Source organism: Littorina saxatilis, linkage group LG1, assembly GCF_037325665.1.
Source record: "Littorina saxatilis isolate snail1 linkage group LG1, US_GU_Lsax_2.0, whole genome shotgun sequence".
Lineage (NCBI taxonomy): Eukaryota > Metazoa > Mollusca > Gastropoda > Littorinimorpha > Littorinidae > Littorina > Littorina saxatilis.
The window spans coordinates 48,862,407-48,887,810 of record NC_090245.1 but is presented as its reverse complement, the minus strand read 5'-3'; the positions used below and the strand labels follow the sequence as shown (position 1 = coordinate 48,887,810).

General features: G+C 43.8%; 2 protein-coding genes across 4 annotated transcripts in view; both read right to left on the bottom strand.

The window, feature by feature from the left end:
* Window positions 1-16,689, bottom strand: part of LOC138972478 (profilin-like) — a 34,869-nt gene extending 18,180 nt beyond the window's left edge. Inside the window, exon 1 of the mRNA XM_070345111.1 lies at window positions 16,530-16,689. The gene's annotated coding sequence lies outside the window, so the exon portion shown is untranslated. The remainder of the gene's footprint in view (window positions 1-16,529) is intronic.
* Window positions 16,690-19,850: 3,161 nt separating this feature from the next.
* On the bottom strand, window positions 19,851-25,081 carry LOC138972413 (S-antigen protein-like). Of its 3 annotated transcripts, none has more exons than XM_070345082.1 (3): window positions 24,863-25,081; window positions 22,066-23,081; window positions 19,851-20,982 (listed from the first exon to the last, which is right to left on the bottom strand). In XM_070345082.1, exons 2-3 carry the CDS (start codon window positions 22,903-22,905, stop codon window positions 20,806-20,808), a joined length of 1,017 nt encoding a protein of 338 aa, XP_070201183.1. In that variant the 5' UTR covers window positions 22,906-23,081; window positions 24,863-25,081; the 3' UTR covers window positions 19,851-20,805. The 3 variants fall into 3 exon arrangements, with proteins under 3 accessions (XP_070201183.1, XP_070201176.1, XP_070201189.1); XM_070345075.1 differs by having other exon boundaries at window positions 22,066-23,077; XM_070345088.1 differs by having other exon boundaries at window positions 22,066-23,077; window positions 24,943-25,074.
* Between the last annotated feature and the right edge of the window lie 323 nt (window positions 25,082-25,404).

The window sequence follows — 25,404 nt, the reverse complement described above, 5'->3', positions numbered from 1 at the left end:
ATTGAAGGTTCTAAAAAGCCCACATCTTTTCACGCTTTTGACTTCAAATCTTGTTAAGAACATTTGGTCTTCGTTTAAAATATTGTCCGGGGGAACGTCCCGCAAAAGAGAGAGAGAGAGAGGGGGGGGGGGGCGGGGGCGTACAAGTGTCTTCTTGGAATATCCCCTCTCCTTTCTATGTGTGTCGGGGGGGAAGGGGGGGGGAAGGGGGGCGGGCGGGTGCGTGCGAAACTAAAATTGTTATTGCGACAGATTCCATGAAAACTGAAGAAAAAACATGTTCTGAGTAAGTTACAGGGGGGGGGGGGGGGGAGCAGAGGGGGGGGAGGGTGGCGGCACGCGTGCGATATACCTCGGTCGACGAAACCAAACTTGAAATCGCAACAGATTCCATGAAAACTGAAGAAGAAAAAAAACGTTCTGAGAAAGTCAGTTCGAGAAACTGAACTTCTTCTTCGTCGTTCGCTCAGACAGCAACTCCGGAGGCCCTGATGAAGGCTGCTGTACGCCGGAGGCTAAAACTGAACTAACGTTGACAGAATGATAGGCTAATAAATCAGAAGAATCTCTACCGGTATTTCGGTAGAATAAAAGATTGAAGAAAAAAAACGGAAAAAAAAGTGGGATAATCGGGTGCACCGACGATGGCAGCGTTTCACTTGCTGACTTATCTCTCTGGTCCCTCCGCTACAGATGTGTAATTGGCTGTGACCGCGTGCTCAGTGGAGCATGAAGTATGCAAGTGTAGGTAAAATGCGGGCAACACCTGACATCAATCAGACCAGGGGCAACAGGTGTCTATATGTACCTGTCCGTGGCGGCTTCATCCCGTTTTTAGAAGTACTCTGTGGTCTCCGACACTGGCAGCCTGCTACACTGTGGCTAGTCCAGTGACCGCCTGCTACACTGTGGCTAGTCCAGTGACCGTCTGCTACACTGTGGCTAGTCCAGTGACCGTCTGCAGGTGGTCAAGAGGTTCAGACTAACAATTATGTTAAGACAAGAAATGTTGTGGTAAAAAAAACGAACCCATACTAAATAGAGTATACTAATGTCCTACTTAGAGATCTCATCCGAACTTGACAGTTAACCCAAACTGCGTGCTGCTCTTGTGTAAAGTGGTGGGAAATGAAGTTTTGGGACTATCTAGTGTCAGAGTGTATACAGCATGGCTTCAATTCGCACCATCTGGCGAAGTCAAGGACCCGAGTCCGGCGTTCTCTGTCAAGTTTGACTTCCGCGTTGAGGCGGCAGCGAGAGAGAGAGAGAGAGAGAGAGAGAGAGAGAGAGAGAGAGAGAGAGAGAGAGAGAGAGAGAGAGAGAGAGAGAGAGATTGTGCGTGTATATCATTGCAGTACAGATATATCTTTGCAGTACAAACGGCAGGTAAGTTACGTGCGTGTGTGTGAATTGACAGCGTTGTATCTGTACCGCTCCCTCCTCCCCCACCCTCCTCCAAACCACTCATCAGCACTCCGTCATGCATCTTGAACACGCGGCCAGTACAACTGGCCTTGACACGGAACGATTCAAGGGGGGCAATCTCAAGTCATCTGAAAGAGGGAAATCCAAACGCAATCCGCCTTGTTCGATTTTATGGGCTTGGACGATAGAGAAAAATAAGAAAAGCAAAAGCTGGAGTCCAGTCTGGACGAAACTGCTATCAAGAACGCAGAATTGATTTTTTCTGAGGTTTTTTTTTTAGCCGTAAGCGCCATTTCTCATTTCGAATTTCTCATAACTGCTGTTCACCGCAGTGAAACCAACAAAGGGGCCTCAGAGAAAGGGGGTTGGGGGGTCGGTGGGGGTATGGATGTAGAGCGATTATGAACTGCATCACATCTCCCGAAATAGCCCCCTGGAAAACGTCGCACACTGAAAGTGACCATTTTAAACTTCATCCAGTGTCACGACAAACACGACTCAGGGCTAAATCAGGAGACGGCCAGACAAATCAGCTGCACGGTAGTGCAATGGACAAGCTTACAAATGATAAAGGTAAAATGTTCAAAATAAACTGCAACAAGCAAACAACTGGGGCTGAGAAAAAACTCAACCATCTCATCCCGAAATGTGAGAATTCCTCCATGTCTGCCACAAAACGAAATCGTCACCCACGCCGTGTGTTGCACATATATTTATCAAAACGAAATGTGTCTGACTCAGCTAAATGTGTTTTCTCCTGTCATCTCGCTGCCTAAATCAGCGTATAAAACAGTGCACAACCACATACTGTTGTTTTCCACTGTGACAGTGGCCTTGAGAGCTGTGTATTTTTTTTCTGCGGGTACGTGGAGATAACACCTGCCACTTGGCTGCACTGACTTGAAGGATAGAAAATGTAATCCAGACCTGTTTACCCCCATAAGTGTTTTGGAGTAATGCTCAGCCCCAAAAATAGTAATCCTGGCACAAAAATAGTAATCATCCAGCATTCGTCGCCAATTACAACGCACATGACAACTGTGTCTGCGAAACGCAATCATGCACATATATATATCCATCATTCACAAACAAAACACATCAGTCAGTTTTTGTAGTCATCATAATTTCAAAGAAGACCACATCAAAAGCACATGCATTACTGATTCTTTTTCTTTTGCTCGTAGTAGGCCTTTTTCAGTGTATCAAGCGCTTCTCTACTGTACTTGCGCTTGCCGAATGAGTGAGGGCGAGACTTCACCACTAGAATAAGGCTCTCCAGCGTCTCATCAGACAGACATGATCTCTGGTCAGTGCTGTGCTTTTTCACCCCATTTTGCCATTGAAAAAAACAATGCCAAACATGTGAATTGATAAAAAAAAAATATATATATATTTTTTTTTTATTTTTTTATTTTATTTATGAAAATCGTAGTCTTGACACGGATAGCGGAATGGCGTATTTTTTGCAGAAAATCGTAATAAATTACGCCAAAATCGTAAGGGTAAACAGGTCTGAAATGCATACGAGGTTATAGGGCTATTAAACCTTACACGGCTTGTTTCGCGTTATACTACGCACTGCGTCAGATGGTTGTTGCGACATATGTATATGTCGTAGTGAAGGCCCCAGGGTGATTCTGTTTGGTGGTGAGTGGTGTTTGGACCCCACATGCAGCCATCCACCCAAAGATAACACGCAATTGAAACTATGACCGTTTGTTTGGTTCTTTATAGATCTGTTTATTCACCTTTGGCACTGCAATATGCATCAGGATTTGCATCCGGGTAAGGGTTAATGATTAACAATATACATGTCTGCCAAGCATTTTTAAACTGAAGGACACACTGTACTGTATAGGTGTGCATATACTAAAATCGACGCATCATATGTGCGTGTGCTTGTGTGTGTGTGTGTCCGGCAGAAAGCAGGCTGTGACGATAGGTACAGACAACCATGACCGATCTGTAGGAAAGGGGTTATGAACTTATTGCTACGAACGTGTGGATGCATCGTGGACAAACTATGCACTTGAAGATTTTGAAGACTATGCTAACAAAGTGCATTACGAGATTTGGCACGTATACCACAAGCATCGTCTCCCGCAGACGCACGGGGAAACAGTGGGAAAGGCGAAGACTGGCCCACGGAAAGATGGAAAGGGGTGTGGAGAGGGTGAAGGGGGGGGGGGGGATCCTTGGCTTTGAGCATAATCATGTACTCGCACACACACAGACTCAAATTCTGAACCATTCACGCTTTGGTAGGCAGTAGAAACAGCACGTACAATAAGCAACACCCCCCCCCCCCCCCCCCCTCTTATGTGCCACTTCTGCAATGTCGTTCATCAGTCTACGTAACTCGCTTTGTACAAGTCTTTTCACATAGCTGAATGCAGAACCAAGAGCGACTAAACAAGCAAACAAAAGATAAGGCACCGACTGAAAACAGGATCCGCATACGCACGAACCACAAACTATAGATCGGAGAAACATCCCCGCGCGCTTCAAACAACCATCTCTCTCTCTGTCTCTCCCCCCCCCCCCCCATAACACTCATACTAACACTCGTACTAACACTCTCTCTCTCTCCCTCCCTCGATGATTGTGAAGTAGCACTTGAAAAACGTTAGTTCTTTCTCTCCCCCCCCCCCCCCCCCTTGATCAGTTGATGTAAATGACGAAGCACTGAAACAATTAGTTAAGAAAGTTTCATTGAGGTAGGTCCAATATGGACCTTTCTAACGTGCCCGTCCTCTACGATCGTACAACACATCAACAGTGGGGCATGCCGAGGGAAAGGGTAAAATGAATAGGGCATCTATAAATTCAATCGCTTGCTAGTTTTCGTCATTCATATTCAGTCCAACAATCCATTTTATACAGCGAAGCAGAACAACAGCGAAGCAGAACAACAGCGAAGCAGAACAATGGCAAAGAAACCTCTTAACATCCCACCGACTCAGCAGTTCGCGAAGAAAAAAGTGAAGAGTACAACCTTGGTTTGAATTATCTATTCATTCACGTCAACCTCTGATACTGGTATCTACTTCCCTGTGTGTCTATCTACTTTACTCTGCTTCTCTCAGCTTTAACGAAGGTCTCTTCTTTAAAAGTACCTTCCTCCGTGTGTAAACGATCTTTACACCACCAGAGATGTGAAATTGTACGTGTGTTGTGAGTATCCTTCCACTTGGACACATACCTGGGTCCATAATGTGCACAATGGGACAAAAAGTCACATACCTGGGTCCATAATGTGCACAATGGGACAAAAAGTCACATACCTGGGTCCATACAATACAATACAATACAATACAATAAACTTTATTAATCTCTAAAAGAGAAATTGCATTGCTGAGCTTTTGTGTCCGTAATAAAACATACATAAAACATTCAAAAATAAACATTTGTACTTTGTCATTCATACATTCTTGTGTTCTTATACATTTCTTCAATTCATGCATCATTATTCTATCATAATGTGCACAATGGCACAAAAAGTCACATTCTTGCTGAATAATTCTGCAAATTGATGTAAATGTCAGTTACGAAATTACTACAATCGTTCATTGAGAAAAAAATGCTACTCTGCACAAAAAGCAGTGCCAGTCCCGCCATGATTTGAACCCAAGGGGCTGGATGGACGGATGCTGTTGGCACATGTATGCAAAAGCCTGGGCAAAGATGTGCTGGTGTGTAAGATTGACTTACACCTGAAAGAAGATGCCTTTCAGGCGCCGCTTTTTTATTTCCCTATTCCCCGGGCCTTTTCTTCCCTCTAGTTACACCTCGCCAAGGTCACCGTGTTGTCACTACACAAACATGAAACACACTCCACATCCACTACACACACATGACACACAGGTTACAGTCACTACACAAACGTTAACCCACTCCAAATGACAACAAAATGCAGATAAACGTTCGGCCAGTAAACTATCATAATGACATCTGATGTTCCACCTTTCACCTGTATGTTGGCCAGGTAGGTTACCCCGAAATTAGCACGCCCACCTGACCGCCCACTGCCTGTCGTCTGCTAAGTGAAGTCGCGATTATCAGGTCTCTGTCCTACCCATTCTTGGCAACGTCACAACGAGATAGGCGTAACTTACATAAGCGAATGATTGTTCTTGCAATAACAACTGGCATCAATGTGTGTTGCGAGTATTCACGACCACAATGAGTTAAGAGTTATATTTGACAATAACGAGTTCGTCGTAAGTTGCATAAGCGACTGAATGTTCATACAATATCAAATAGTATATTGTGTGTATTCAGTTCTTATCAACGATCAATGGGTTAGGCGTAACTTACAGGACATACTAATTATCACTTCAATAGGAACTCGTTATCAATTCACGTTACAAACACCCCATATCTAATATTGGGTTTAGTTTGCAACCGCTACTCTTTGTAGCCTATGTGAGTTTTTCGTCTTCTTGATATGAATTCTCGTCTGCATAATTCTTCACATTGTAATTTCCCAGAAAAGTGGCCAAAGAAAAAGACTTCCTGCTAAGTGTCAGCTACTCTGATGCGTTACTATTTTGGAGGCTAATTAACAAAACCGACTGAACAGGACGAACATAACATTTAATCACCGTGTTGATTCTAACAAAACTAGCCAAGGAAAAGCTCCCTTCATAGTCATACTGTCACCCACTTTCAAGGGAATTACCTTGAGGAAAATTCTTGATCTTTCTAAAATTCTGCTGACTCACACACACAACGGAGCCCGAACATTGCAACGACACAACGCGGACATGGAACACAGCTAACAGGAAGCTACCACGTGCCAGCCTGGACCAGGACTGTCACGTGACGTGGTTCAAATCTTTTCAGCATACAGTCATACTCGGCAATCGTCAAACAAGGAAATATGATGCCTAAAGATGACAATTAGGAAACACTACAGAATGTGACAATAGAAGTTGAGAAAGACTACTGTACACGACCACAGTCACATCAACTGGTTTCACTGAGCACAGCGCACCAAAGCAATCGTGAAATGAGGAAAGAAATGCCTTAGGGTGACAAGGAACACTTCACAATTGTATTTCTTTGACAATCAATTAACAATGACAACAGTTTTTTCCCCACCTTATCAAGGAAGATAATTAAACAGATAAGGGAACAGGCAAATACTTCGACCCTAGAGTGAGGGGTAACCAGTAGGGAAGGGATTTGAAGCTCTGAGTCCAGTCGTTGCAGACAGCGCAACCATTCTTGTTATTCTAAATATGTGAGACCAACTATGTGGTGACTAAACTATATCTTCACACGTGTATATTATGTAAATGAGGTCAAAGGGTCAAACTATAACCACCACACATATACAGCCTGGCGGGGACCTTTGAATTAATTGTCCACTGCTCACGCTTCAACATTTATAAAACAAAAAAAAACCTCATGTAAACCTGGTAACACATGTTTCATCTTGTCAGGTAATTCTGTTCATCCCCTTCATCCTTGGAGATGTTACAAAAGAGCTGTGTTGAATGCACTTGGCATGGTAACAGGACAAGTTTTCCTGAATTACTCATCCCGTACCAAATTGGCAAACACTATTCAGCTATTGTTCTGAGAGCTTTGTATACGGAATAGCTGCTATCCCGGGGGTACCGCTACCCATCACACTGCACACAGGGCTAAAGTCACTGTGGCAACAGCAGGTAATGGCAGCAACTTCTCTTCCCCCCTCCCCCACCCCCCTCCCCCTCATCGCACTGCTGCCAGCCGCCACTGTCATTAACAACATCGACTTCTCCCCGATGCCAGATATGCAAATATGTGCATCATGCATGAACGCCTCACTTGGTGAAACAGCAGTACGGGAGGTGGAGTCACTGACCTCCAATCGCCTTTTAACATTGTATTGCTTCCCTTTTCATCATGACCACAATGTGTTGCCTCCCTTTTCATCATGACCCCAACGTGTTGCCTCCCTTTTCATCATGACCCCAACGTGTTGCCTCCCTTTTCATCATGACCACAATGTGTTGCCTCCCTTTTCATCGTGACCACAACGTGTTTCCCCCCTTTTCATCGTGACCACAAACTCTTCTATCGTAAAGATAGCTTCCTTCCAATGTAAACCATGTAATTCTGTAAACCAACAGGGATCTGTCCAGGCTTTTCCATGGGATGAAGATAATAAGTCCTCCTTCAACTGGCAAGCATTGAAACAAACCCTCAGCCTATCTGCTATGCAGAGATGAAATTTATTGATGAATTAATATTGCAGATTGACATAGGCAGGGGCAGGGGGTGGGGGGGGGGGGGGGGGGGGGGGCAATAACAATGGACTTCACCGAGCACCCTACTCTCACACCTAAATTCTCCTAAGTTATATTATTCCAGCATGCCCACATTTATAACACAGTCTTCTGCATTTAACACAAGAAATTATTAACAACAAGAAGAGCAAACGCTCGATCGAGTCACTTTCGCAGTTCTGAATATTATATGAGGCATCAGATGGACAGGAAGAAATTGCTATTCACAACACAATGAGTCACGTTCACATAAAATTTGAGCCCGGTCACTTTTATAGTTTCCGAGAAAAGCCCAACGTTAAGTTGTGTGTTGCCGAACAGAAAAGGCTAGTTATCTCCCTTGTTTTTCTGATAACGTTCGTAAAAGGCTACAGATGTAAATACTTTGATGTAAAGAATAATCCTACAAAGTTTCAATCACATCCGATGAACTTTGTCAAAGATATAAAATGTCTAATTTTTCCTTTGACGCTGACCTGTGACCTTGAAAAAGGTCAAAGGTCAACGAAACCATCGTTAAAGTGTAGAGGTCATTGGAGGTCACGACTAAACAAAATATGAGCCCGATCGCTTTGATAGTTTCCGAGAAAAGTCCAACGTTAAGGTGGTGTCTACGGACGGCCGGCCGGCCGGACAGACTAACACTGACCGATTACATAGAGTCACTTTTTCTCAAGTGACTCAAAAATAAAAAAAAAATAAAAAAAGAAGATGCCATTCATCTTCATCATCACCATATCATTTTCATCCACGATATTGATGGTACATGTCTGACTCATTGGTTGTACTGATAGACTTAGCCAGTGAATTGCACACACCTACACAGAGTTCTGCACACTGTACAGGGACCCAGGTGTTAATGTCATTGATGACATGCACAGCTGTGTGCTGTGACCCAATGCACCATCTGCAGGCCTGCTTTCTGTACATACAGTGGAACCTTCCTTTGAACACCTCAACAAACCTGAGACATTCTGATTCTTGAAACAGTGTTTACAGACAGTATGAACAGAAAATCTTTTTTTTTACAAAAAAAGTCTTCAAAATGGCAGGGTAAAATCAATGGGGTCTTAAAGGTGGGTTCCATTCAGCACATTTATACCAAGGGAACAATACTGGCAACACATCACCACACACCTTTTTTCAAAACAAAATCTTGAGGTTTCATCCCCATTTCTCTTTTTACACTATGAAAGACATACTGCGGCAAAAAAATGCATCAAATGTGTACATGGGAAAATGGCACTCCCATAATATTTAAGTCAAAATTGAGCTCTTGCAAACTACAGTAAATATTTGCTACATATTCTGAAATGTCTGATACTCCTTGTTATGCACTACCACGACAGTTTACCAAAAGTTACTCTGAAAACCAACCCCTCAAATTCTTTCTTTTTCATCTGTTTTAAAATGTGGACTGCGTATGATGTCCATGTTAGTCCTTATTACAGTTGGCAGTGGTTATAATATAACATTATAAGGTGTTCCTTGGTTGCCCACACCTGTCTCTGCAAGTCATGCCTGGTGTAAGGTGCGTCCTTACAGTTGTGACCTAATCAAGATCAACAGTGTTGTTGGGATTTTTTTTTCTATTCACTCAATTTCAGTGTGTGTGTGTGAGTGTGTGTTGTTGCGTGTGATTTGTTTTACGCTGCAATGAGCTCTTATTAAGTCTTATGAAAAATTGTGATTAATGCCTTCATTAGTAGTAGTAGTAGAAGCAGTAGAGTGTAGTAGTAGTACATTGTAGTAGTAGTACATGTATCAGATGTGTGCGTTGGGCAGTTTTCAAAGATTCAGTCAAACTACTCTTCTATCCTTCATACAGCTACACCAGATAAGTATATACACACCAGCACACTACACACCTTGAGCATGCTGCGGTGACACACAGTATCAACTGATCAATCAAGGTGTGTCAGTAATGTAATCACATTTTCCATCCATACATTTATCTATTACTCATTGTGGGCTAAGCTTCAATTTACATACATCCTCATTTTATATTGCCTGCCAGGGTTACATGAAAGTGTGCAGCAAAAGCAAGTAACACCCCATCTAAATGAACTGGTAAATGTGCAGGCAAATTAATGTCAGACATGAGACCAGCAAATGTTCCAAAAGTAGGAAAGTAAGCCGGGACCCAGGGGCCGCATAGGCCCCTGGTGGGGTTCAGGGGCAACGCCCCGGTAGGGGGTTCAGCAAAGCCCCCCTGATGGAAAATGAATGTTAGAATTATAAAGGCCATATTGGGGCCTCTCTTGATAGCAAAAAATTAGATCATGCCTTTTTAAAAAGCCATAAAAACCACAAGAATAATATGTTTTGGCATTTTAAACAAAAGTGTAATTTTTAACAATCACACACACACAAAACTTACTTGAAAACTTTCAGAACCAACACATTTTTTCCACCAAGTCCATATTTCACCACGCAGTAGCCGTTGTCACACCACGTGCACACGGCCTGACCGGGAATGGATATCTTGGCGATACTGTCGCCAATGAGCTGGCGTCTGCCCTTTCTTTCTTGTTGATAATGACAGTCACTTCTTCTGACAGCCAGTTGGCTTTCCACTTGTTTTTCACACTTTGGTCGTCGATCGTAAGAGCTTCCACAGCCGACAAAACAATACGAAATCCAGACGCCATAATGCTACATGTTTCACCTTCGGCGTTTGGAGATCGGCAGCCAATCAAAACAACCCGCAAACCGCCATCGGTGCATAATTAAGCCCAGGCGATAATCGTCGGACATCGACAGCCAATCAAACGCGACCCATGATACCGCTATAGGTTCACGCGAGTGCTGGGGTGCGAATGCACTGACTTCAGACGCAGACAGCTTCAGCTGAACGTTTCTTACCACCACCCCCCCCCCCTTTTTTTTTCTCAACAAATTTGCATCGATCTCAAGAAGGGTCTGTGAGCTAAGGAAAATATCGGAATTCCGATAAAATTCGGACCAGTCCCATGTCTGTAATGTACAACAAGGAGGCTAGTCGGGCCCCATTTGCAATCACACAGAACACATTCTATCAAACAAGAAAGCTTTGGTGCGTTCATGTAACCAGGTATGACGGAAAAATGCCAATACAGCAGAACACCAACCTTTATCGAGCCCATTTACATGCAGTCACCGGTCCACTACAATGCCACTCAAACATTATTAATAGGAACGACAGCTGCTCGTCACTTCTCAAACAGAAACAATACTGCTTGTATGTAATTTAAATGAACAATCAAGCCTTTAGAATTGTTCATTGCTGTACTGAAAGCTGTGGTCATTTTCAACAGAAACTATGTACTTATACCGGTCATTCACTTACTGCAGTAAGCCATCTAGATTAGTTTTCATCCCACCTGAACTATCCTCTCTAGCTCTCTATCTCCCCCTCCCTCTGTCCCTTTTGCAAGTTCAGACTGCATGCTGCACGTTTTTGCTGAGTACTGCCGTTTCTGTGTCTCTGCCAGTTGCACATTTTTTTTATAGTGGTTATGTCCCACACCCTTACAACCTAATTTTTATGCTGAGTAAGACAAATGACCAACGATTTATCTTGAATCTACTGATTGATCCCGCTAGGGGTTCTGTGAACTGATATTACCCAAAAGACAGTGCATGTGTGTGTGTTTGTGTGTGTGACCCTCATACTGCAGTTAAACCAGGGTAATCAGTCAAACTAAGGTCAATAATACAGTGATCATTTTATGCTGATCTGGGGGAAACAACTGCGAAATGGAGAAGAAGAAAAAAAGACTGGTTGCGGTTTTCTTTCACAGAATTTTGTATTACATTTACACATTACAATGTCAGGAATGTGTGGTAAACATGAGTGTGAGCCTAACAGAGGACCACAGAAGTGGGACAGAGCTAAGCAGACAGGATGATTTGAGTGGCACAATGTCCACCTACAATCAGCATTATCAGGGCAGGGTGGGCTGTGATATGCCTCCCCTCACACAACTCACCTATCCACCCGGGGTAGGAGCTAGCAATAGGGTAGAGGGGTAGGATTAGGGAGGACCCTTGACCCACAGGGGGTCATAAACCTGATTGTCTGTCTGGAGGTACTTCTGCCTGTGTAATTCACTGTGTTCCCTGTCCATCATCCATGTCTAAGGTAACCAGCTCACTTATACACGGGTCATAGTGTGCAACTAAGTTAAGGTTTCCTTAAGCTCAAAACTGGTTTTGCTTCCTTTTTATTTTAACATTACAATTGTCCATCTGATTTTATGATACACTTTTCAATCTTCAACACTTACACTAAAGGCTTGAACTCCAAAATCATGCTGACAAAATTGTGAAGAAAAAAGTTTTGTTATGCAAGTTGTCATGTGCCGTCTGCATGTCATTTGTGCTGTGCAAAATAAAACAAGTAATTTCTGTTTCTGTACATTCTGCAACGCTGATAATACATGTATCCATTTTCTCCATATTACTTGTATATGTCACTTTAATCTACTCTCGACCAGGCCTGAAGATCGTTTAATTATCTCCTAGGTTCACATTACAGGCTTTTTCTGATTATCTCACAGCCACACCAGGTAAATAAGATCAAATACTGTTTCCATTGCACAACTGTTCCCAGGATGTCTCTGCCTTGCTCTTGTAGTTGTATCCCCCTCTATGACAACCAAACAGACACACACACTCAGTCACAAACACACATGCGCGCTGTCATTATGTTAGTCTGTGTCCAATAAGCTGTCTCTTACTAGCATTCCTCGTTTATTGCCATATGATGTGTCTCATGTTTTTTCCTCAATCTTTAGTCTGTGGACATATGACCAAATAAACTCTCAGAAAGACAAATGTCAGTAGTCATTGTATGTTCTCAATTTAATTTATTCTTAAAGTTCCACAACACAGAACCTTCCCTGATGATAGCAAAGTCACATAATTCCTCAAAAGTGTGAATGTCACTGGTGGAGGGGTTAACTGTAGTGGTGTGACCTTACAAAACATGTCACTCTCATACTCTGCCCTACCCTCCTCCTCACCCACAACCCACGCATACTGACACACATACTGTACACACCCACAAATCATTTAAATCTTCAAATGGTGTTTGTATAAACTAGCCTTTTCGCTGTGTATCCTGTACAGCGTTGCCTGCATGTTATCAGTGTCCTAACAAAAGCTTTATTTACAGCTTTAATAAGTGCAACTATAAATATGCGAAGCCAGTTATTGACTGCGGCCACACTGGCACTGAAGTAACTAGAACTGGAAACACTCCAACCAGTTTAGCCTGGTTAATACGCCCCTGATTAGGCTATGAATGGTTCAAGTCACTACGCTGGCTTGTGTCATTTGTTCTAACTTCACTTCACTTTCAATTTCATCCTAAAACAGCCATTTCCTGATGAGAAACAGTAATGACTTTCACCTGCAGCCTATAGGCCACCTAATATGTTAACCACCAGATTAAAAATAAATTATTAGGAAAAGACATCTATCTCAAGCAGAATTAATTCAGAGCAGTTAAGGTCAAGCCGACTCAAGGGTCTGCAACAAACATGAAATGACACCTTTTTTTGTGGTATATATATATATATATATTCACTCTTCAGTGTGTTCTTCATTCAACTCACAGCCATGTGTGAAGCAAGACTGTATGAATAGAAAGCTCCCTTTCACAGTTCAGTGAACTGAACTGAGGGGGTGCTGTCTGCTTTGTTCGCTCACACAATGACACGCCTGACACTAGGAATGAATTTCTACTACACAGCTTTTATCTTGTATAAGGAAAACCTTTGTCACAAACAGGTCCTGCCTAGTGCAAGTAAAACCCTTGTAACATTAGCATATCCTGATTTGTGTGAGGAAAACCCACATCACAAACATGTCCTGCCTAGTGCAAATAAAACCCTCATCACAAACCTGTCCTGCCTAGTGAAAGGAAAACCCTTGTAACGTTACCATGTCCTATCTGATTTGTGTGAGGAAAACCATCACAAACAATTGTCCTGCCTTTTGAAAGGAAAACCCTCATCACAAACATGTCTTGCTTTTTACAAGGAAACCCTTGTCACAAACATGTTCTTGCCTAGCAGTAGTAAGGGATCACAGTATCCCCATCTGCACTATGTCAACAGCTGTGCCATGAAACTGGCCTTTGTGTCACTCTCTCTCACAGACATCACTGCCCTGAAATTGTCCTTTGTGTTACATGTACTATCTCTCACAGACATCCCTGATTAAATCTCTAACCCAGTGCACCACAAGACTCAACTGGGTTTAAGACTACACTCCCTCACACAATAAGTATTACAGCTCTGAATTTAAAGACTCAATGATCTCTAAAATGCTTGCATTTAAACTCGTTTAAGTTTGTATTTGAAGCTCCTGTTGAGCTTGCACATTTGTAGGAGTGTATCTGTGTCTGTGTCAACTCAGAATGAAAATAGTCATACCTTTAGCTCAACAACTAGCAAGCAGTCCTTTGCTTGTAAACAGACATGCAATTACTCACAAAAGCTCACCCATGGTGAAGAAACAACCATTTCTTTATGCACTAGTTTAGTCTTTCAACTACTAAACACGGCGTAACCAATTATCACACACACCAAGACGGACCACAATTCTAAAAGATGGTGCTCATCAAAATCATTCTTTCAGCAAATACAGAGCCTGCCCATGTTCAATACATGTCACCCATGTCTTCCTTCTGTTTCAACCATCAAATATTTGTAAAGTAGGCAGAGAATAGAAAGAAAGCTAGTAATAGTATGTATGATGTTGGCATCAGCACAATAACAGACATCATCCCCACTGTACAAAAAAAGTGGCTGCTGGTACTAATCTCGACAACCTTTTTTGGCAGAGTTCTTTCTTTCTTTCTTTATTTGGTGTTTAACGTCGTTTTCAACCACGAAGGTTATATCGCGACGGGGACAGAGGGGGAGATAGGATAGAGCCACTTGTTAATTGTTTCTTGTTCACAAAAGCACTAACCAAAAAATTGCTCCAGGGGCTTGCAACATATACGACTAGTGTCTGTCTGTGCGCGATGCGCGGCCAAGGTTCTCGATGGATCTGTTTCAAATTTGGTGATCATATTCAGGTACACCCTGGACACAACCTGGTCGATGAGATATTTCAACACGTGCGCTCAGCGCACAGCGCTGTGCGCGCTGAACCGATTGTGTTTTTTTGTCTGGATCCACTACCAGTAACTCTTCCTTATCTTCTCCAGTGTTTTCAGCCGCGATTATCTCCCTTCCTCCGTGTGGCGTCAATCCATATTCCCGTTACTACGTTACTATTTTTAGAAGGTCACTGCACGTTACTATTTTTAGAAGGTCTCCAGTGTTTTGCGCGTTTATCTCCTTTCCTTCGTGCAAAGCCGGGTCCCAGGCGCAGCCTGGTATTCGGCTCTACTTCTTCCCGGCGAAGCCGGTACCCGGCGAAGCGGGTAATCATCTAGTAGTACAATATATTACCTTACTGGGAGAATGCAAGTTTCCAGTACAAAGGACTTAACATTTCTTACATACTGCTTGACTAAAATCTTTACAAACATTGACTATATTCTATACAAGAAACACTTAACAAGGGTAAAAGGAGAAACAGAATCCGTTAGTCGCCTCTTACGACATGCTGGGGAGCATCGGGTAAATTCTTCCCCCTAACCCGCGGTTTTTTTTTGGCAGAGTTATCTTTCAAGTTTTGTTTCAAATTTTGAGTAATTGTCTTCATTCATTCCTGTCCAGCAGAAAAGAAAACCACAGCTTTAACGCAAAGTATAAATAAGTTGCTGAAAACCAGGACAGCATAAGGATCAGCTCAAGTTCCAATCAAGCGTTTCATTCACTGCCACCAATACCCACCCCTGTTTTCCTATTTCATGTGGCAGTGTCATCCTCAATGACTAAGCTCTTCCTTCTGATGGGATGAGTAACAGCTATACTACAGATTCCTTAAAACTGTGTGGTTACAAACAGGAATCTTCCAGTCCCTGGCTGCGCGCACTACAATACACAGTACAATAGTAAGGGTCAGAGCACTGGCAATAGTCCAGCTTGTCACTGGCAGTGGCAGGACACAATTTGTGTCAGTGGTAAAAGATGACTCCAGTGAGTCACTATACATGTCAGCATGAATATAGAATAGTCAGGTACTTTTCAATGGTTTCATCATGCTTTATTTTAACAGGGAAAACAATGGCGTAGACACCTCTGCTCTAGTGAAACATGTGTTGTGCCTTGAGAGTTTGATACCAAATATATAATTATACTGGTCATGTCAGGCATAAGTAATGACTTCTGTTCATCTTTAAAAAAAAAAGAGAAAAAAAGTCAAGGCCGGGCTTTCAATTCTCCCAGATCAATTATGCTAATGTAGATTTGTCATAAATAAGCTTGGTTCAGCATTGCTGTCCGGTCATTTGAACGTCAAATATTAGGTTTGCCAAGGGGCAAGATTTAAGTTTTTACTGTCATGGAATGACAGATACATGTATGGTGGTCACAAATAATTACCAACTCAGTAACTCTCTAAAGGAGTGGGCAGTTCAAATCTAAATTACTTCCTAGTCTCTTTGCGGTTGGTGACAGTTTTGAGACATGGGATTAAGCCTCGGGCCAAACAGTCGCAAGTCCGACTCAAAGGTCATCATTTTCAACTTCAACTGCACCCCTCCCCCCTAGTACCCACCCTCTTTCCCCTGAACCCGGCCCGAAGTTCGTCATGTGAGAGGTGTGCAACTGAGCAGACAGCTCTAGAAAGCTCGATGTCTGAAGAAACCGATGCTGACATGTCATTTGAGCGCCGGTACAAAAAATTCTGACATGAGGACATGAAAAATAGAACACTCACCAAAAGTGAAGCAAAGAAGCAGGAGTTCTGTCGCTGTCAGGGGTGTAGCTGAAAGCTGCAGGTGCCGTTAAAGTTCGAAGTTGAAGTGACCTCGCCCACGTACGCGAATGCAACAGGTCTGTCTGGGAAGGAAGTGACAGTGCGCTCATTTGCATGAAAGCAGGAACGATAAGTAGTAGACACTCTTGCTCGTTTACTACAGTTGTGGCCCTTGGCCTTGTACCACACCTCTGCATCCGTGTGTGTGATACTGCAGAGTGCAGTGGTAGTTACGTTTCACTGCTCGACTACGCCTCACGATCTTCAACAAGTGATCCTATCATACCAATCTCCGCCCCACCTCCATTAATAAACGATGTTCTGAAATAACTGTCGGTTTTGTATGGGTTTTGAAAGAGTCAGGGGGGGGGGGGGGGGGGGGGGGGGGGGGGGGGGGGGGGGGAGCGCTGCTGGAAGAACTGTTCGACTTCGACTTCTTTTCTTTCTTTTTTTACATTTAGTCAAGTTTTTTTTTAATAGTTTCGACTGTATTTGCAGTGTAATAACATTGACTGACCCGACTCAGTGACGTTGTTCAGACTCATGGGGCTATATCTCGTATTATGCTCTCTTTTCAGTGACTGATTAACAATAAACAGGCTTTGACCAGTCTTCCATTGTCTGCACGGTTCTCGATTATTAGTCAGTTTTGATAATTCGGTACATAATGATCTCGTCATCATCACTAGGACTGACAACGTTTTGTGATTATGTTTATTTGTTAGCGGCCCTATGGCGGACTCATTGTACTGTCAGTGTTGTATTGAATTGTCACTATTGTCTTGTATTGTATTGTATTGTATTGTAATGTCGGTACTTTTGTATTGTATAGTCACTACACCGTCACACACACACACACACACACACACACACACACACACACACACACACACACCGGCACACACACACACACAAACACACACACAAACACACACACACAAACACACCGTGGCGCCGGCACACCACACACACAGGCACACACACCCGACCGTGGCACCGACACACACACACACACACACACTGCCCACAACGCCGAGGGCCCCAAAGGGTTTAAAATCGTGATCGTGATTGGCGTTTTTTGACCTTTCTGTGATCGTGATTGCCGAAATGTCCATTTCTGTGATCGTGATGGGACTTTGCCCGTGATCCGTGATGACAAAAAAAATCAAGTCTCGTGACTGATCGTGATCGTCATTTGTTTTCGTGATCGTGATGGGCATTATAGCAAAGCATTTTATTTTCAACGTACATTTTACAGCTGTATCACTCTATGATCCTCTATTCGTCAAGGAGCCAATCCCGATTGAAGGGAAGCAACAACACATTCAGAAATAATTATGATTTTGACAGCAATTGCTTTCCTTTAAGAGAACCAATCACACAAAAAAGAGATCCAATCAGAAGGCAAATTGCAAAAGTCTGCCAAACTTCATCCAATGGAAGGGCTTCGTGCAAAAGTTTTGAGTGCATTCAGTCAAATTCGAATTCGAAGATCAAAAATGGCGTGCAGCGGTACTGTCATCGAACTTGTTATATTTTGTGCATTCAAGCCAGACCAAAGCAGGCGGCGAGAATGCCTTCCTTGGTGGAAAGGTCAGGCTACGGGTCGGTCTTTCCGAAGACGAAATATCAAGGTATGTTGCTCTATGACTGTTCTGAATGTAGGCAAAGATCTTGAAATTTGTTCAAGATCTTTGAGTTTGAGTGAGATCATTGACATTGTCGACATTGCCACGTCCGGCTGTCACTCGCTCAGTGTGACCTCGACTGGCTCGAGATCGAGTCTGCGTGTAGCCAAAACCGAAACTAGAAATGTGTTTTTCATCCCAGCAACGTGGACACGCTTGGCATAGATTCTAATTGTCGCTTCTTTGCATTAAGCTTGGATTTATTTTAGCGCCTGTAAACTTCAATATCAACAATGGGTTAAATTCAGAAACAATGGCGGGGAGACGTGCCAGTTTGGGTCACTTGATCCTCATGTCAAAGACGATCAAAGTCATGTTCGTTGGGGATTTTGTCAGGCATGCTACTTTTCCGGTAATTGCCGGAAATCCGATAAAGCCGTTTTCAAAATCCGGTAAAGTCAAATTTATTCCGGTGAAGTTGAAAAATTTCCGCAAAAACGATCCGTGTGAATATCGCGCAACGCGACCGGGCGCCGGTCTCAATGAAGCCAGCGCACAGTAGTGTTGTTTTCACCAGTTTGGAGGTGTGTTGAATGGTGGTGGGGGGAGGCTAAAATGGGATTTTTAACAAGATCACAACACTATTACAGCCCTGAAAATGATGCCCAGAATGCACCAGATTGCACAGATTTTAACCGTTTTTTGAAAACATTTCCGGGGGGGCATGCCCCCGGACCCCCCTAGTTGGCTCGCCTGCTTCGCAGGCTCAGGCTTGTGGCTTCGCCACTGGCACTGCGCGCTTCTTTCAGGTAAAACCATTTTTGGCCTGTAGCATTCCTGTTTGTTTTTCAAGGCCATGAAACCAGGCGATGGTGTACCTCAAATTGTATGGCAAAGTTGAAAATAAAGAACCCATCACACATACATGTACTTTAATTTCAATCCACCCAATAGTTTTTGAGAAAATGGGTTTACAAGATTTAGCTCTGGAAATGTGAAATTGTGCAAGTATATAATTATTCATGTGTGTGAGTGAGGGTGTGGGAGTTGAATGTGTATGAGTGTAGAGAGAGCGAGAGAGAGAGAGAGAGAGAGAGAGAGAGAGAGAGAGAGAGAGAGAGAGAGAGAGAGAGAGAGAGAGAGAGAGAAAGAAAACAATGAAAACAACATTCTTGTTACTGATTACAAATCATGATATGTATTTCTATGTGTGTATGAAAGAAAATTAAAAAATAATAATAAAAACTTGAAGTGCAACAGTTCTCACTTTGTGTTGAATAAACAATAGATCCAGAGGAGCGAATTACTGTGTGGTTGTGTTTACTTTGACACGTGCTTTCTGTACATGCAACTTTTACCGTGACCGTGATTTGCCACTGGTGTTCGTGATCGTGAAAACAAAAATCAAGGTAACTGTGATCGTGAAAGCTAAAATTTCCCTTCCCGTGATCGTAATGATACCCCCCCCCCCCCCCCCCCCCTTTGGGGCCCTCAACGCCGTGCCACACACACACTCACACGACACACACCCAAACCGACACACACACACACCGTACACACACACACACACACACACACACACTGACACTGACACACACACAGCGTCACTGAGTCGCACACAAGAACGCCGCATCGGAACCCGGGCAATGTTTTTCCCATACTACGGGCTAACATATTTTATTTCAGTAATCAGTTGTGTAACATGTTGAATATTCACCTGGAGAAACCCCTTGCCAGTACAGGCACATGAAGTTCAGTGGCAGTGTCTAGTGGTGGTTAGCTGCTGATTGCACATTGAAGCATCAGCAGCTAACCACCACTAGATCCTCCTGTTTTTACAGGCTTGCCACAGGTAGACTCAATAGTTTTTGTTTACCCAGCTTATCATGAATGAAAAGGATGGAATGAAAAGTCAACAATGCATCATCCTGTTTCAATTCGCGGCAGGCGTGTCACCCTGTACCGTCCACTGAGTGAGTTTCGTTAGTCGCCACATCATCAGTAGTAATTATATTCACAAAAACTGGACATTAGTGTCAGCGCGCACAACCGTCTTTTTTCAAAGTCTGTCTGTCTGTCTGTCTGTCTTCTTGCCTGCATGCCGCTTACGCGTGCGTTCACGGTTTTTGTGTACTCTAAGGACACGTTGAGCTGTGCCCACTCAGTCCCTCTGCTTTAGATACAACTGTCTAAGCACCAGTCTCTGCAGGTCAAGTCATGGAGCCAGCCTTTCAGTGGTCTCTCTGCCTTCAGACAGAGTACATCACACATTTTTTCATCTTCAACTTCTGCCCGAAGAAAAACTGTCGTCTCTCTGTCTGGAGACGAGTGTGTATTACAATTGTTCATCTTCAGCTTCTGCCAGAAGACAACTAAGCTGTCGTCTCTCTGCCTGGAGACACTGAGTGTGTATCACAATGTTTCAGCTTCAGCTTCTGTCAGGCTGAATACAAGCTGTCGTCTCTCTGCCAGTACAGACAGTGTGCATCAGTCACAATATTCCATCTTAAGCTTCTGCCTGAAGACAAGCTGTCGTCTCTCCAGATGAAGATACTGTACCAGAGGCCTTTGTCTCTAGCTCTGCTCAGTTTCAGTTGAAACTGCTAGTGCTACAAGCGGTCGCGTGCCTCCTGCTCCTCGCGCAGCTTGACGATGAGCCAGATGAGGAACCAGCCCGGGGGCCCGCAGCAGAACAAGCAGGCGATGAGAGGCAGGCCGCACACTGTGAACAAGGACGTGTGACACCACGTCATGCACATTCTGCTGCACAACGCCCACTGCCCTTCCTGCAACACAACGGGAAGAACATCTTAAGAGACCGAAGAACATATTTAGAGAAGGAAGAACATCATTAACGGCGGAAAAACACCATTAGAGGCGGATAAACCCCTTTAGAGGCGGATGAACCTCATTGGGGACGGAAGAACATCTTTAGAGACGGAAGAACATCTTTAGAGACAGAAGAACATCATTAGATACGGAAGAACATCAATAGCGGCGGAAACTGAAACACCATTAGAGACGGATGAACCCCTTTGGAGGCGGATGAACCTCATTAGGGACGGAAGAACATCCTTAGAGACGGAAGAACACCATTATTTGGGACCAGCCAGAAGTGTCCCGACGTCAGTTGCAGCTGGCCTGTCATGACAGGTATACTTTGGTCAAGTTAATAATAAAGGGATAACAAAAGGTGTCCTTTATTTGGAGGTGTCCCCTCACCAGAGGGGCCTCACGTCGGCGGTGTCACTGTTCAAACAACGCAGGGTGGAGTGGTGTCATAACTACTACATGCAGCAAAGTCCTCCTGAGCAAGTCAGGAATAAATTAAGTCCGCAAGAAAACTAACTACAACTTTTTTTTTTTAAACCTAATTACCTTACGATCATCCTTTCACTAAGTGACTATAAGGTTCAAATCACTAAGTGACTAAGGTTAAAAATAAAGATAGGTCTACGTGAACAAGAGGTGGGAGATACTCATGAATTTAAGCAAATAGGCCGGCAGCACGACTAACATTGTACTAAAACAGACAAAAAGAATGGCGGAGAGCTATTGTAATATTGTTTTTAATTTTTTATTTGTTTTTTTTTTATGCAATTTATATCGCGCACATATCTCAACCACGGATTCAAGGCGCAGGGATTTATTTATGCCGTGTGAGATGGAATTTTTTACACAATATATCACGCATTCACATCGGCCAGCAAACCTCAAGCCTATTAGGGCGAGCATTCACCTTTCACGGACTATTATTCCAAGTCACACGGGTCTTAATTATATCAAACCATTGTAAATCTTTTGCACTAAAAAAAAATGCTTGTATACATTTTCAGTCAAAATACACATGCCCTTTCTCTATACCTTACCTTTTTACGTGGTTTGTGTGGTTCTGGCGATCCGATAGGCACCCATTTTTCTTCTGTGGGGTGTCCTGGCACCCGTACCCAGTACCCCGCCTGGCCTGTCTTGTGTGTGCTGGACTCATCTCTGAAGACCCATCTGTCCTCTGGCTGCTCTGTCACTCTGTCCGAGACCTCGCTGATACCGGTATCAGTCGCTCTGTCTGAGACCACAGTGATACCGATACCTTGAGGCTGGTTTGTGACAGAATCTGTTGCTCTGTCCGAGACCTCAGTAATACCGGCATCTGTCGCTCTGTCCGAGACCTCGGTGATATCGGCATCTGTCGCTCTGTCCGAGACCTCAGTGATACCGCCATCTGTCGCTCTGTCCGAGACCTCAGTGATACCGCCATCTGTCGCTCTGTCCGAGACCTCACTGATACCGCCATCTGTCGCTCTGTCTGAGACGGCCTCAGCGATACCGGCACCTTGACTCAGTTGAGGCTGGCAGTTTGTGGAAGCATTTGTCGCTCTGCGTGAGACCTCAGTAATACTGGTACCTTGGGACTGGCTAGTGAGAACATCTGTCGCTCTGTCTGAGACCTCAGTGATACTGGCACCTTGGGACTGGCTAGTGGGAGCATCTGCCGATGAGTAAGGGGCGTGCTGGGAGTCGTCAACGGACGACTCGCTGTCTGCTTTTTCTTCGTCGTCCCCTACTTCCACTATTGTGTGCAGTCCGCTATTTTCTCTTGCAGAGTATTGTTCATCATTTTGTTTGTCCTCGGAATGAGGCATGGCAATGTGAATACAGTGGTTCTCTGAGATTTCGTCATGCTTGTTCATGGTTAGCATCTGATCCATGATGTTGTGTTTGTTGAAAAGTCTGTTGAGCAAATTGCCTTGTCCAATGGACTTCACTTCTCTCTCTCTATCTCAGTAGTGTCGGCTGGAAGAAGATAGGGGTTGTACAATGGTGGACGCGTGGGAAAAGCTGACCACACTCTGGGTGGCTGGACTGAAGGACTTCACTGAACTGACTGAAACAAAGGTGTCAGAGGAATAAAGACTTGGTTGTGTTATGTTGTGTTGTGTTGTGGCGTGTTGTGGCGTGTTGTGGCGTGGCGTGGCGTGTTGTGGCGTCAGTGTTGTGTTGTGTTGTGTGGTGTCTTGTGTTGTGTTGTGTTGTGGTGTAGGTGTGGTGTGGTGTGGTGTGGTATGGTGTGGTGTGGTGTTGTGTGGTGTTGTGTTGTGTGATGTCATGGTATGGTATGGTATATAATGTTATGCAACATTTAAATATATGTATCACGTTATGTTAACTTTCTGATGTATTTCGGTGTGTCAGTGTTTGTGAGTGCGCGCACATGCGCGCGCGCACATGCGCGCGCGCACTGTGTGTGTGTGTGTGTGTGTGCGGTGCCCGGACGGTGTGTGTGTGTGTGTGTGACAGAGACAGAACTAGACACAGACAGGAAGACAGACAGATAAAAAAGAAAGAGACAAAGAGAGATAGAGAGACAGACACACACATAGACTGGGCCGGGAGAGAGAGAGAGAGAGAGCCTCGGAGAGAGAGAGAGAGAGAGAGAGAGAGAGAGAGAGAGAGAGAAAGAGAGAGAGAGAGCCTCGGAGAGAGAGAGAGAGAGACACAGCGAGAGAGAGAGAGAGAGAGAGAGAGAGAGAGAGAGAGAGAGAGAGAGAGAGAGAGAGAGAGAGAGAGAGACAGAGACAGAGAGAGAGAGAGACGTAAGACGTAAGACATTTTATTGATTAAACACACAAGGTTTATTTCAACGGGGTGTGGGGAGGGGGGGTCAGTAATACATGCCTTGCGTTTGTATTCATGGACAATCACACGGTTTTATCTCTTTCTCGAGGGGGAGAGAGACAGAACAAGAGAGAGAGAGAGAGAGAGAGAGAGAGAGAGAGAGAGAGAGAGAGAGAGAGAGAGAGAGAGAGAGAAACAGAGAGAGAGAGACTGACTCAGACAGAGACAGAGAGAGACTCAGACAGAGACAGAGACAGAGACAGAGACAGACAAACGGACAGACAGACAGACACACAGAGACCGTGAGAGAGACAGACAGAGACTGATTAATCATACGGCCGGTGTGGGTATATGTATCGTATTCATAATACGAAACAACAAGCACTAATAGAAATCTAAGAAATAACCAAACGAGTACTTTATCGACAGACCACGAACCGCAATCAAGCAAAAAGACTTTTGTATCAAAATGTTCTTGGTGCATTTTGTAGAATAATGTGTTTCAATACAACCAGATAGTACTGATATTTCATCAGCTGCACAATATTAGTTCTTACAAATTTTGCACTGAGAAACAGCATGTAAGGTTTTTTGAATGATGTTTCATTGATTTGTAATTTAATAATACATGTATCAGGAATGGAGTTCAATATTTATATTATAAAGCATGCCTTGTCAATATACACACACAATTTACACACAGACTCAGAGAGAGAGAGAGAGAGAGAGAGAGAGAGAGAGAGAGAGAGAGAGAGAGAGAGAGAGAGAGAGAGAGAGAGACTCAGACAGACTGGACAGAGAGAGACTCAGACAGAGACAGAGACAGAGACAGACAAACGGACAGACAGATAGACACACAGAGACCGTGAGAGAGCCAGACAGTGACTGATTAATCATACCGGTGTGGGTATATGTATCGTATTCATAATACCTTCACCTTCTGTAAGAAGATGGACACATTTTCCGATTTCCACAACAATATTGACTGCATTATGAATTTGGCCGCTACATATACGAACAATAATATAAATTATATAAGCCTTGTCTCACCTTATAGACTGTGATCCAGAGATGGCTGTATGACTTACAGAAGAGAACCACGATACGAACGGCACAAGTTTATAACTTACCATGTAATCAGTTATGAACGGCGAAATATATAATATCAGTTTTATGTTCCTGGAAAAAAGAGACAAGACGCGCAGTGGAAGTGTCACTGTGGCTACACGTTGTTGACACTGCGACAAGTTCGGCGTAAAAGGGGCAAAAACTCAGTCAGATTCGAGACGGATGTAGCATCATTGCGTGCGTGCAGCTTCATACATAAGTTATCTATAACCCACACTGAAATGTAGGGCCAAGGGGATAGGTGTGGGGGTGGTGGGATGAGCTGAATTATTAAGCGACAGACACACACACACGCACAGACAGGGCTCGGACCTGGGGGAGGGGGGATTCCACCCCCCCCCCCCCCCTTCGGCCCATCTTTTCTTTCTTTTTTCTGTGTATATTTTTTTCTGATTTTCACAGAATTTTTGTTGGAAACAATTTGGTTTCCAGACACGAGGATAGACCCAAACATTACCATTGAA

Excerpts from the sequence above, each read along its gene's own strand:
- LOC138972413 (XM_070345082.1), bottom strand. The coding sequence starts at position 22,905 with ATGGATCAGATGCTAACCATGAACAAGCATGACGAAATCTCAGAGAAC. Across the intron at positions 20,983-22,065 it reads CACACAAACCACGTAAAAAG|GAAGGGCAGTGGGCGTTGTG; the intron begins GTAAGGTATAGA and ends GTTGTGTTGCAG.